At 44.4% G+C, this 14,611-nt stretch overlaps 1 protein-coding gene across 1 annotated transcript in view; it reads right to left on the reverse strand.

Moving 5' to 3' along the window:
- The window catches only part of LOC136858214 (very long chain fatty acid elongase 7), a 156,701-nt gene that overhangs the window by 28,943 nt on the left and 113,147 nt on the right, over positions 1-14,611 (reverse strand). Inside the window, exon 4 of the mRNA XM_067137598.2 lies at positions 7,916-7,996. Coding sequence (XP_066993699.1) covers positions 7,916-7,996 — 81 coding nt within the window. The remainder of the gene's footprint in view (positions 1-7,915; positions 7,997-14,611) is intronic.

Consider the following 14,611-nt stretch of genomic DNA (forward strand, 5'->3'; position numbering starts at 1 on the left):
GCATTGGAAGCGATATTTTTCATAACACCACGTAGCTTAGCTCAGCTTAGCCTAGCTTTCTGTGTGTGGTGGCCTTTACACCACAGGTGGGCTATGAGAGCCCCGCCCCTTGAGGTAGAGGCACGAGCACGGGCAGAGCTGTGCTGAAAAGGAATGAAATGAAATGGCGTGTGGCTATTAGTGCCAGGAGTGTCCGAGTACAAGTTCGGCTCGCTAGATGCAGGTCTTTCGATTTGACTCCCGTAGGCGACCTGCGCTTCGTGATGAGGATGAAATGATGATGAAGACGATACATACACCCAGCCCCTGAGACAGCGGAATTAACCAATTATGGTTAAAATTCCCGACACTGCCGGAAATCGAACCCGGGACCCCTGTGACCAAAGGCCAGCACGCTAACCATTTAGCCATGGACCCAAACAGAGCTGAGCTGTAGTGACTAGATGGCGATATGCGGAGTCAGGCGCAAAGAAAGCCACAGCAGTGTACCTGGTCGAATATATTGTGTTTACGCAATACAATCGTATACTTCGTTTGTCGTTCATTGTTTATATTTTATTTTGGCCTGCAATATTTATATGAGTATAAAAAGGAGTATTTAGTGATCATCATCATCATCATCATCTGTTTACCCTCCAGGTTCGGTTTTTCCCTCGGACTTAGCGAGGGATCCCACCTCTACCGCCTCAAGGGCAGTGTCCTGGAGCTTCAGACTCTTGGTCGGGGATACAACTGGGGAGTATGACCAGTACCTCCAGGTTCGGTTTTTCCCTCCGACTTAGCGAGGGATCCCACCTCTACCGTCTTGGAGCTTCAGACCCTTGGTCGGTGGATACAACTGGGGAGTATGACCAGTACCTCGCCCAGGCGGCCCCACCTGCTATGCTGAACAGGGGCCTTGTGGAGGGATGGGAAGATTGGAAGGGATAGGCAAGGAAGAGGGAAGGAAGCGGCCGTGGCCTTAAGTTAGATACCATCCCGGCATTCGCCTGGAGAAGAAGTGGGAAACCACGGAAAACCACTTCGAGGAAGACAGAGGAGGGAAGCGAAACCCCCCTCTAATCAGTTGAGCTCCCGAGGCTAAGTGGACCCCGTTCCAGCCCTCGTACCACTTTTCAAATTTCGTGGCAGAGCCGGGAATCGAACCCGGGCATCCGGGGGTGGCAGCTAATCACGCTAACCACTACACCACAGAGGCGGACTAGGAGTGTGTATACTGAACCAAATCATATCACGGTCCAATTAATATAATTTAATGCTGATCATGTACTTAAGAGCTAGCACCGAGGTTTGAATGTAGACATGCCAAATGCCCGTGTTCATAGGATGTTTTGTTATAATGCATCTAAGCCCCGTAGGAGCCTGGGTTCGCTAAAGAAGAGGTAGATAAACATGTTTGTGGAAGTGAGACAAAATACCGAATATTGGTGTGGCCTGAGATTTTAAATGCTGCCTGAGGGCTGAGTTAAATGCAATTGACAGGGTCTGCGACTGTACACCCAGACCATGTCTTGGAAGGAATAATAATTTTACGAGGCCAGACAGCTGTGAAAGTTGTCCGCTGGAGACGACCCTGGCAAGTAGCTGTGTTACTTGTGAAGCGGGGGACTAGCCCACGAACGAATGTGTGTAGTACACACGATACCGTTAGCCCAGTATAATGTACGGAATGCGATAGACTGACCACAAAACAGAGCATTCAGCTGACTACATGTAGGAAACGTGTGACTGGCAGTATGCCTGTGTGTTACGACACAGCCAGGTGACTACTAGAACCTCGGAGATCGTGTGAGCAACGCCCGCTCGGGCTACAATATCAAGTGAAATATTTTTTACCTCTTCTTTTTCAGGTAATATGTTACGTGTGTATCTTCTGATCTCTTTTATGTCTTGTGCATTGATGTTGTCAGTTTGTTGTGCAAAAGGGAACCTTTAGCTCAATGGCTATCTCTGCGATGTGACATTCTGCCTTCTGTTCACTTGATACGGGGTCGGTTCCCGTAAGTAGATAATATGTTATTTTGAGGTAAATGTATGGCCAGTACCAAACGACCGATTTGTATTATTTCTTGTGTGCCGAATTGCTCGGAGTAATTTAACTAGGCCATTGCGTGCGAATCTATTTATTGCAATCTCATGATAATGAAAGGTACGAATCGAAGCCCCCGGCCAATATCAGTTTAACTTATCGGACTCTGCCCTGTCGTAAAACAGTCATTTCTTCTAGTATTCCATGTACACAACATTTACGTTAACCGGGTCCGCGACCCGCAGTCAATGGGTGACTATTTTGAAATATTCATGTAATTTTGTTTTGTGTGTTGTTTTATTGGGCATATTTTTTGTCCGTTCACAACCTTACGTTTTTGAACAATAAATCCATTCTACTCCATATTTCACGAGTTTTCATTCACGAAGGTATATTTTAGATCTTGTCCTATTGATAACTTATGGTAATTTTAGATGGATGTTTTCAGGACCCACTTTCTGAACGAAACCACCGCTTATTTACCGCTGAGCTAGGCTACACTTAGGGCAGGGGATAAAGTACAATAAAACTAACGTGCCCGCCTCTGTGGTGCAGGGGTTAGCTGCCACCCCTGGAGGCTCGGGTTCGATTCCCGGCGCTGCCACGAAATTTGTAAAGTGATACGAGGGCTGGAACGGGGTCTACTCAGCCTCGGGAGGTCACCTGAGTAGAGGGGGGTTTCGCTTCCCTCCTCTGTCTTCCTCGAAGTGGTTTTCCGTGGTTTCCCACTTCTTAATAATACCAATTTAAATGGTCCGTTATTGGACATTATAAATTTTCCAGCTAACTCATTCTTGGTTGCCTGCGTTTCGCCCTCGTGTGCTAAGTTAGGCTCGTCAGTTGGGAATCAACATCTACATCATTCCCACTTCTTCTCCAGGCGAATGCCGGGATGGTATCTAACTTACGGCCACGGCCGCTTCCTTCCCTCTTCCTTCTCTATTCCTTCCGATTCTCCATCCCCTCACAAGGCCCATGTTCAGCATATCAGGTGAGGCCGCCTGGGCGAGGTACTGGATCTACTTCCCAGTAGTATCCCCCGACCCAATGTCTCACGCTCCAGGACACTTCCCTACAGGCGGTAGAGGTGGGATCCCTCACTGAGTCCGAGGGAAAAACCAACCCTGGAAAGTAAACGGATTAAGAAAGAAAACCTATTTTACTTCTTCACCAGAATATAACGCACAGAGCAGAACAAGATATTAGACACAATAGAACTGTTAAATTTTACATCTGTTTAGACACGCCCCCCTTCTCTAGTTATAACTGAGAGCCGTGCAAAATGCTGCTAGGCTGCTTCCGTCAGAACGCATAATCTGCTCCTTTACCTGCCTGAGCTGGAGCGCTGCTCATTAAGCCGAATTGTGCACGCCATTGTCTTAACACAGTCCCCACCAGCGCGTGCTGTTTGAAAGAAAATACTGGTGTACTGAATCCATTTCTACCACATAAGGGTTTTCCTGCCCAGATGGCCGTTGTAAACCTTGCTACGAAACTGAAAGAAATAAGTTCATTACTGACGAAGGGAACCCACCAAGTGTAACAAGCCGTTTTGCCAGAAATTTCGCTCAGAGGAAGAGGGATCGAAATAAGCGAATACATGTTTCTTTTCTTTCCTTTTTTTTGTTCTTTTTGCTAGTTGCTTTACGTCGCACCAACACAGATAGGTCTTATGGCGACGATAGGAGAGGAAAGGCCTAGGAATGAGAAGGAAGCGGCCGTGGCCTTAATTAAGGTACAGCCCCAGTATTTGCCTGGTGTGAAAATGGGAAACCACAGAAAACCATCTTCAGGGCTGTCGACAGTGGGGTTCGAACCCACTATCTCCCGGATGCGAGCTCACAGCTGCGCACTCCTAACCGCACGGCCAACTCGCCCGGTTAAACGGATATCACGACTAGACGCAACGCAAAATATTCCAAGCAATGAGTCATATCAATTACAACTACAAGTTTATGGAAAAATGATTCGTTATGTGTGGTTTGTTGCAAATGCATTTCCAGTTCGTGAAATCTTCATTAATGTTGACAACGTATCTTGCCGAGTGACATTCCCACCCAGAAATATAACTGTGGCAAACCTGCCTTCGTGCGATGCTCGTGGTGTGAATAATTTGTTTTGAATGTTGCTATGATCGGTATCATCCAAGAAACGCGCCCTATCTCCCTGAAGCCTTAATATAATAAACTTGGAAAACATTGTGATCTCTTAAAAATACCATATATATTCTTTCTTTCTTAATCTGCTTACCCTACAGGGTTTGTTTTTTCTCTCGGACTCAGCAATGTATCCCACCTCTACCGCCTCAAGGGCAGTGTCCTGGAACGTGAGACATTGGGACGGGCGGCCTCACCTGCTACGCTGAACAGGGGGATGGGGGATGGGAAGATTGGAAAGGATAGGCAAGGAAGAGGGAAGGAAGTGGCCGTGGCCTTACGTTAGGTACCATCTCGGCATTTGCCTGGAGGAGAAGTGGGAAACCACGGAAAACCACTTCCAGGTTGGTTGAGGTGGGAATCGAACCCACCTCTACTCATTTGACCTCCCGAGGCTGAGTGGACGCCGTCCCAGCCCTCGTACCAGTTTTCAAATTTCGTGGCAGAGCCGGGAATCGAACCCTGGCCTCCTGGGGTGGCAGCTAATCACACTAACTACTACACCACGGGGGCGGACATGAATGGACATAAGTAGATAAATTGAAAATAAAATCATCGGAATTTGAACACGTGGTGCAAAAGTTCAAAGCCGCACCCCTAGCGGCTGCGCCACCGCGTCAGATCAAATTCACACTCTCTAGAAGACACGTAAAACACAACGGTAACTTCAGCCGTCATTTTCTCGGAAACAGCCGAGTTGCAAAGGATAAGCTAAACATGTTTTCGCTAAATTAGACCCCCTCTTTCGCTGGGCGAAGATTCTGGGAAATCGAGTTTTTACACCTGGCGGGTTCACCTCGTGAGTGAGAAAGGGAGCACAATCCACTCTGCAGAGTGTCTCAGATTACAGAAGATATCCCTGAGCGATTTATTCCCTCCCCTCGGAAATTATCGTGCTGGTTGTCGCAGGAAACTGGCTACTCTGTGTTGATGTGGCAGTGAGCAGTTCATCTTCTTAATCTGTTTACCCTCCAGGGTTGCTTTTTTCCTCTGACTCAGCGAGGGATCCCACATCTACCGCCTCAACGGCAGTGTCCTGGAGCTTCATACTCTTGGTCGGAGGATACAACTGGGGTGAAAGACCAGTACCTCGCCCAGGTGGCTTCACCTGCTATGCTGAACAGGGGCCTTGCGTGGGGATGGAAAGATTGGAAGGGAGATTCGAGGAAGAGGGAAGGAAGCAGCCGTGGCCTTAAGTTAGGTACCATCCCGGCATTTGCAAGGAGGAGAAGCGGGAAACCACGGAAAAACACTACCAGGATGGCTGAGGTGGACCCCGTTCCAGCCCTCGTAACACTTTTCAAATTTCGTGGAAGAGCCGGGAATCGAACCCCGACATTCGGGGGTGGCAGCTAATCTCACTAACCACTACACCACAGAGGCGGACAGTGAGCATTTAAAAAGGCAAAAATCAGGCCGTATATAATGACACCTGTATGCCAGCTGACATAACCCGATCATGAGAAACGTATGCATTATTGCAAGTGAGTTCTCAATTTAGTGAAAAGAAACCTTGAATTTTGATAGTGGTATGATTTTCTGATGAAGCTTGGATATTCTCTCGGGCTATTTGAATTCTTAAAACACGAGGATTTGAGCATGAGGAAACCCTCATGAGGTCCGCGGACAACCACAACTCCGCCAAAGGAGGGCGTGTGGTATACTATTTCATCCTGATAAATTATTGGAAATTATCTTTGAAAGCACTGTGAACACGGCTATTTACCAGGACATTTTCATTGCTTTTGTGGAGCAATTAAATGACATCGAACTTTCACAGGTGCACTTCGTGCAGGATGGCCCTATAGGCCACACCTACGGTGAGTCCATCTCATCTCCGAAAACATTTGGCCTACATAATCATCAGACTTGACATCAACGAATTATTTCTTATGGGGCTGTCTTAAAGAGAGAATGGAGAAGCGCAGTTTACATTTGACAATTAAGTCATGTGTTCACGAACCCTCAGCAATGAAAAAGTCGAGTAGGAAGAAAAAGCTTCGATAGAGAGAAACCCTCGCACTACAATGCTACCTGTTTAATCTTCAAGGTAGTGCTGTATTGGAAAAAAATAATGCATTTGGCCCTGGTGGTACTTTTTGATACGGTTGTTCTCAAAATATGAAAGTAACACTCCATAATATGTTATAAAATTGACCGTAGTGAATAAAGTGTGATACTGTGTAACTTGTGTTGGGAGGTTTAATGCGTATAGGACTGGAAGTCTTTGTCCGTCTTCGTAACTAAGAATATCCTCAAGAGAGAAGTTCTTCTTGCGTTATAATGAAATGTCTGCTAAGGGAGCTTTCAATGTACGTAATCTCCCTCCTATGCCGCCTCTATCCTACTACCCCAACCCAAGTTCAGTCAAAACTGTTACATAGACTACCTTTAATGGGATACCCTGAGATCAAATAATGCCCACACCCCCTTCCCCACTGATATTTGTGGTTGTAGAACACGTGTATGGTATCTTCTGCCTGCAGGAAAGGGCCTTTTCTTTAAATTTGGTTTTACGTCGCGCCGACACAGGAAGGTCCTACGTCGACGATACGATAAGAAATGGCTAAGAGTTGGGAGGACGCGTCCATGGCCTTAATTAAGATGCAGCCCCAGCATTTTAATAGGGGCAACCCCACGGTTCTTAATTTCACAGCTACCGAGCTCGATAGCTGCAGTCGCTTAAGTGTGGCCAGTGTCCAGTATTCGGGAGATAGTGGGTTCGAACCCCACTGTTCAGCAGCCCTGAAGATGGTTTTCCGTGCTTTCCCATTTTCACACTAGGCAAATGCTGGGGCTGTACCTTAATTAAGGCCACGATCACTTCCTTTCCCCTCCTAGCCCCTTCCTGTCCCATCGTCGCCATAAGACCTATCTGTGTCAGTGCGACGTAAAGCAACTAGCAAAATAATAATAATAATAATAATAATAATAATAATAATAATAATAATAATAATAATAATAATAATAATAATAATAATAATAAATTCACAGCTGTGGTTGGCAAACTCAGAGCTTCGCGCTGAGTCGGATATTTCTTCTACTTACGTGTTTCAGCCACCTTGCTTTAAATTTCGTATTTGATGCCCCTTTTATACCTTTAATTCTCTTCTGACCCTGAAGGTATGAGATTTGTGAGGTCTAGGGGGCCTTTCATATCCACACTCCTCGTAGCCCTGTTGGTATTCTCGGTAGTGTCAGTACATTTTACATGTCTTCCTCAGATTATTAGAGGTAGGAGGGGTTCGTACGTAGCTGTACTTCCCTTGAAACAATCACCACCATCCTACCACGACCAAATTGATACGCGAAGCAACGGTAACAACATTAAGAGCAGTAGAATCGTCACCCATAAGCACCATCTCACCAATTAAATGCAATTCTTTTCAGCGCTGCTGTACGATGTCATACTCAGAAAGTAATTGCTGAGTAGTTTCCTGTTTCCCGCCTTCATCCACTTGCTAATCAAACATTATTCAAGTAAGAACAGCCCAATAAGAATGCATTTGATTTATTATGGACAACTGAGAGACTTCGATTAATTAAACGCATTCTGTCTTACATGTGAATATGAAAAATGCATATGGTTAATATAAATGAGAAATCAATGGTATATACCCTATTCAACGACACACAGCATCAAGATGTACAATGTTATATATACTTAAGATAAATTACATGTAGTCTATTCATTTCATAAATAACCTAAAATATTTGCACAATATATTACCTCAAGTTCTCGTGGTGAATATGTGTACTGCATGGGCTCACACCACAGGCTGTATTCGTGCCTCAAAACCCAGGATAAACCCTGTAACACATGATAAGAAAATATTCACCACAAGAAAAGACAACCTAAAGGACCAAGTATGGCCTTCAAAATCCTTCAATTGGTACTAACTCTGCATTACTGTGAGGATTTAGGATTATTTATTATTTATTTATTTGTCAGGATGGGCGCTCTACAGGTAGTGAGCCTATCTCTTTCTCGGAGCCTCGGGGTCGATGCCCTACAAGATCAGAGATCTTCACTTGGATCATGACCGACTCCGTGGCTAACCGGTTAGCACACTGGCCGTTGATCCAAGCGATCCATTCCCGTCCGTTTGGAGACTTAAACATTCATTGCTTATTTCCTCTTGATCAGGACTTCAACATCAGAATTCATTCTCACAGACGCACAGCTCGTCCTTGGTGTCAACTCGAAATAATTGCATCAGAAACCCTCCCCCCGAATGCCACTAAAATTTATTATTATTATTATTATTATTATTATTATTATTATTATTATTATTATTATTATTATTATTATTATTATTATTATTATTATTATTATGGACCCGTGGTGTACGGGTAGCGTGCCTGCCTCTCACTCGGAGCCCCCGGGTTAGATTCCTGACCATAACAGAAATTTTTACCTGGTCTGAGGGCTCGTTGGAGGTCGATTCAGTCTATGTGATTACAGTTGAGGAACTATCTGACGGTGAGATGGCGGCCCCGGTCTAGAATGCTAATAATTATGGCTGGGAGGATTCGTCGTACAGACCACACGACACCTCATAATATGCAGGCCTTCGGGCTGAGCAGCGGTCGCTTGGTAGGCCATGGCCCATCGGGGGTCTTGCACCATGGGCTTTGGTAATCTTCTTCCTTTTCTTCGTCTTCTTCTTAATATTAGTATATGGTTCGTCGCGTGGGTTTCTGTAGTTACTGTAGCCTAGTAAAAAATTAAATGACGTATGGCTTTTTGTGCCGGGAGTGTCCGAGGACAAGTTCGGCTCGCCAGATGCAGGTCGTTTTGAATTGACACCCGTAGTCAACCTGCGCGTCGTGTTGAGGATGAAATAATGATGAAGACGACACATACACCCAGCCCCTGTGCCAGCGGAATTAACCAATGATGGTTAAAATACCGACCCTGCCGGGAATCGAACCCGGGACCCCTGTGACCAAAGTCCAACACGCTAACCATTTAGCCATGGAGCCGGACTTTGGCCTAGATAGGTCAATTAAAGTAACATTATTTCTATCCTATAATAGAAGACATTGTGCGTTGTAAGCACTAGATCTCGCCAAGACAAACATCTAGGTCACTTAGGAGCTCTAAACTTCCGAGCATGGTTTGATGACCACGGCGTCACCATCTGGTTCTGGATGTACTTCAAGTTACTTGTACAAGGCTCCACGGTTTCATCATTCCTATCCAAACTCCATCAATTCTTGTTTCCATCTTTCCTCGGCGATATTACATGTGCGCCTCCTCTATGAACCATGTGGCCTAGCCGCGGTGGGGAGGCTTGCGTGTCCCAATGACGCAGATAGCCGAGCCGCAGGTGCAGCCATATCGGATGGGTATTTGTTGAGAGACCAGACTAACGAATGGTTCATCGAAAGAGGGGTAGCAGCCTTTCGGAAGTTGCAATGGCGGCAGTCTAGATGATTGACTGATATGGCCTTGTAATAATACTCAACATGGCTTAGCTGTGTTGATGCTGCTACACGGCTGAAAGCAACGGGAAACTACAGCCGTAACTAACTCCCGAGGACATGCAGCTCTCTATGTATGAATGATGTACTGATGATGGCTTCCTCCGGGGTAAAATATTCCGGAGGTAAACTAGTCCCCCATTCGGATCTCCGGGTGGGGACTACACGAGAGGGGGCAATCATCAGGAAGATGGATACTGACATTCTGCGAGTCGGAGCGTTGAATGTTAGAAGTTTGAATCGTTGTGGTAGCTTAGAGAATCTGAAAAGGGAGATGGATAGACTAAAGTTAGATGTAGTTGGTATAAGTGAAGTACGTTGACAGGAAGAACAGGATTTTGGTCAGGCGACTACCGAATTATCAACACGAAATCAAACAGGTGAAATGCAGGAGTTGGTTTCATAACGGATAAGAAAATAGGGCAGCGGGTAAGCTACTATGACCAGCATAGTGAAAGAATTATTATCGTCAAGATAGACATCAAACCAATGCCCACCACAATAGTGCAGGTCTATATGCCTACTAGTTCAGCGGATGATGAGGAAATCGAAAGAATATCTGAAGAAGAGATATTTAATACAATATGTAAAATGTGACGAGAATCTAATTGTGATGAGAGACTGGAATGCAGTGGTAGGCCAAGGAGGAGAAGGTAATACATTAGGAGAATTCGGATTGGGACAAAGGAACGAAAGAGGAACTCGGGTGGTTGAATTCTGCACTGATCATAATTTAGTCCTTGCCAATACTTGGTTCAAACACCACAAACGACGGTTGTATCCGTGGACTAGACCTGGAGACACTGGAAGGTATCAAATAGACTTCATTATGATTAGGCAGAGATTCAGAAACCAGGTGTTGGATTGCAAAACTTTCCCAGGAGCAGAACTGGACCCTGACCACAACTTGGTAATGAAATGCCATCTGAAGTTGAAGAAATTGAAGAAAGGAAATAATGCAAAAATATGAGATCTAGACAAGTTGAAAGAAAAGAGTGTGAGGGGTTGTTTCAGGGAACACAGGGCACAAGGGCTAAATGAAAAGACTGAAGGAAACACAAGAGAGGAAGAGTGGATAGTCATGAAAAATGAAGTTGGTAGAGCTGCTGAAGAGATATTAGGAAGGAAGAAAAGATCAACTAAGAATCAGTGGATAACTCAGGAGATACTAGACCTGATTGATGAACGACGAAAATACAAGAATGCTAGAAATGAAGAGGACAGAAAAGAATACAGGCGATTAATCAAGTGGATAGAAAGTGCAAGGTAGCTAAGGAAGAATGGCTGAAGGAAGTGCAAGGATGTCTAAGGTTGTATGGTCCTGGGAAAGGTAGATGCTGCATACAGGAAAATCAAGGAAACGTTTGGACAAAAGAAATCTAGGTGTATGAATATTAAGAGGTCAGATGGAAAGCCAATTCTATGGAAAGAAGACAAAGCAGAAAGATGGCAAGAACATATCCAACAGTTGGATCAAGGTAAAGATGTAGATAATTTGGTTCTGGAACAAGAAGGGGCTGTTGATGCTGATGAAATGGGAGACTCAATTTTAAGGTCAGAGTTTGACAGAGCTGTGAGAGACCTAAATAGGAACAAGGCACCTGGAATTGATGACATTCCTTCTGAATTACTGACTGCCTTACGAGAAAGCAGCATGGCAAGGTTATTCCATTTAGTGTGTAAGATGTATGAGACAGGAGAAGTCCCATCCGATTTTCGGCAGAATGTTGTTATACCTATTCCCAAGAAAGCCGGGGCTGACAGGTGTGAAAACTACCGCACCATTAGTTTAGTATTTCATGCCTGCAAAGTTTTAACACGTATTATTTACAGAAGAATGGAAAAACAAGTTGAAGCTGAGTTGGGAGAAGATCAATTTGGCTTCAGAAGAAATGTAGGAACACGTGAAGCAATCCTGACTTTACGTCTGATCTTAGAGGATCGAATCAAGAAGGACAAGCCCACGTACATGGCATTCGTAGATCTAGAAAAGGCATTCGATAATGTTGATTGGACCAAGCTATTTGCGATTCTGAAGGTGATTAGGATCAGATACCGAGTACGAAGAACGATCTACAATCTGTATAAAAGTCAGTCTGCAGCGATAAGAATCGAGGGCTTTGAAAAAACAAGCAGCAATCCAGAAAGGAGTGAGGCAAGGTTGCAGTTTGGCCACCCTCCTTTTCAATGTTTACATAGAACAGACAGGAAAGGAAATCAAAGAAGAATTTGGAAAGGGTATCACAATCCAAGGAGAGGAAATCAAATCCTTGAGATTTGCTGATGATATTGTTATTTTATCTGAGACTGCAGAAGATCTTGAGAAACTGCTGAATGGTATGGACGATATCTTGGGTAAAGAGTACAAGATGAAAATAAATCAGTCCAAAACAAAAGTAATGGCGTGCAGTCGAACGATGGCAGGTGATGCAGGAAATATTAGATTAGGAAATGAAGTCTTAAAGGAAATAGATGAATATTGTTACTTGGGTAGTAAAATAACTAACGATGGCAGAATAAGGAGGACATAAAATGCAGACTAGCACAAGCAAGGAAGAGCTTTCTTAATAAAATAAATTTGCTCACTTCAAACATTGATATAGAAGTTAGAAAGATGTTTTTGAAGACTTTCGTGTGGAGCGTGGCATTGTATGGAAGTGAAACATGGACGATAACTAGCTCAAAAAGAAAGAGAATAGAAGCTTTTGAAATGTGGTGTTACAGAAGAATGCTGAAGGTGAGATGGATAGATCGAATGACGAATGAAGAGATACTGAATCGAATTGATGAGAGGAGGTTGATTTGGCGAAATTTGACAAGAAGAGATAGAATTTTAGGACACATCTGAAGGCACCCAGGACTTGTGCAGTTGGTTTTTGAAGGAAGTGTAGGTGGTAAGAACATTAGGAGTAGACCAAGGTATGAATATGACAAGCAGATTAGAGCAGATGTAGGATGCAGAACTTACGTAGAAATGAAAAGGTTAGCACAGGATATGGTGGCATGGAGGGCTGCATCAAACCAGTCTATGGACTGATGACTCAAACAACAACATTACATGTGCGATGTCAGGAAAGTCTTTCATTTCCACGCCCTTCGTGACTCTTTCTCTTTGTTTTGTGGACTCCTTCATTCGTTGAAGTTTCTAACTGCTTCCATAGTTTCGTCTAGACATATGAATGATTATATCACATTATTTCCCTTTAAAACAATGATCACTACTAACAGCCAATCTTGGCAGACTTCAGTCTAGTGTAGTGGTTAGTGTGATTAGCTGCCAACCCCGGACGCTCGGGTTCGATTCCCGGCTCTTCCACGTCATTTGAAAAGTGGTACGGGAACTGGAACGGGATCAACTTAGCCTCGGGAGGTCAACTGAGTAGAGGGAGGTTCAATTCAGCCATCACCGAAGTGGTTTTCCATGGTTTCCCACTTCTCCTTCACGCGATCAACACAGTGAGTTTCCCCGCCTCTTCATGACTAGTGTTACTAACCTTTGTATTATGAACTCTCTACCAAAGTAACTGAGTTAGGCATTACATTTACGAGCGTTATTGAACTGTATCGTTGTTGCGCCTGCGAAAACCGGTACTTGAAAATGTGGTGGGAGCAATACTGACCCGCAGCACATAACAGCGAGAATTCTTTGAAATTACTCTCACAGTATTGAATCTAGTCCGCCTCTGCGGTGTAGTGGTTAGTGTGATTAACTGCCTCCACCGGACGCCCGGGTTCGATTTCCGGCTCTGCCACGTAATTTGAAAAGCGGTACGAGAACTGGAACGGGATCAACTTAGCCTCGGAAGGTCAACTGAGTAGAGAGGGGTTCAATTCAGCCATCCTCGAAGTCGTTTTCTATGGTTTCTACTTCCCCTTCAGGCAAATGCTGGGATGGTACCTAACTTGAGGCTATGGCCGCTTCCTTCCCTCTACTTGTCTATTCCTTCCAATCTTCCCAACATCCCACAAGGCCCCTATTCAGCATAGCACGTGAAGCCGCCTGGTTGACGTACTGGTCCTCCTCCCCAGTTGTCTCACCGACCTAAAGGTGGGAGAGGTGGGATCCTCTTACCGAGTCCGAGGGACAAACCAACCCTGGACGGTAAGAGGATTAAGAAGGAAAGTATTGAACCTTAAATAACAGAACCTTACCGACCAAAGTTCTAACCTGAAATATTTCACGTACCGGTTTGCAGGTGCAACGACACGAATTAAATATGAGCTCGTTCGTCGTCATCAGGACAGCGTTAGCTTCTTCTGTGAATCAGTGGTAGAGGGTCGGCTTCCAGATCCCAAGATCATGGGTTCAAACCCGACGATATAGCTGGATTTGTGAAGGGCGAGAAAGGGCTATTCACCACTCCATGACCTACAGTGTCGGCATTTAAAAGATTTCTGGTGACACATTTGCTGTTTACCCGACGAAATTTAATTAAAACTCGGCCATTCATTGCCCAATAGAGATCTGGTTAGTATCCCATCTGAATGACTAAGATAGAATGAAGCGCAGGCAGTCTGAACGGTGACAAATTTAAATGACTTCATATGCTAATTGAACTCGTAATTATTATTATTGTTACCGTGGTTTGGTGGATCAGCAGAGGTGAAAGAAGGTGCCGGGGTGAATGGGTCTAACTACAAAATTAAAGTTAATTTAAAACTGTAACAAGGTTATATTTTTCTCTCTTTTAAAAGAAACAACAAGTAGCAACAAAACTTAACAACTTCTAACTAGTTGAGATAACAATGGTACCCAGTTTAGAAAAATCCAAGATTTCAACTTTTAACATACTTTGGGAACAAGTCCCTAGTTTTACAAAAGCACAATTTGTTCAAAGAGAACGAAAACCCCTAACACCTGGAGAACTTGCTCCCAACTTCGAACCTCAAGCCTCCCAGAGGCACTATTACACACTGCAAAAGAGCTAACACGCTCTCA

This window comes from Anabrus simplex, chromosome 1 (genome assembly GCF_040414725.1).
Source record: "Anabrus simplex isolate iqAnaSimp1 chromosome 1, ASM4041472v1, whole genome shotgun sequence".
NCBI lineage: Eukaryota > Metazoa > Arthropoda > Insecta > Orthoptera > Tettigoniidae > Anabrus > Anabrus simplex.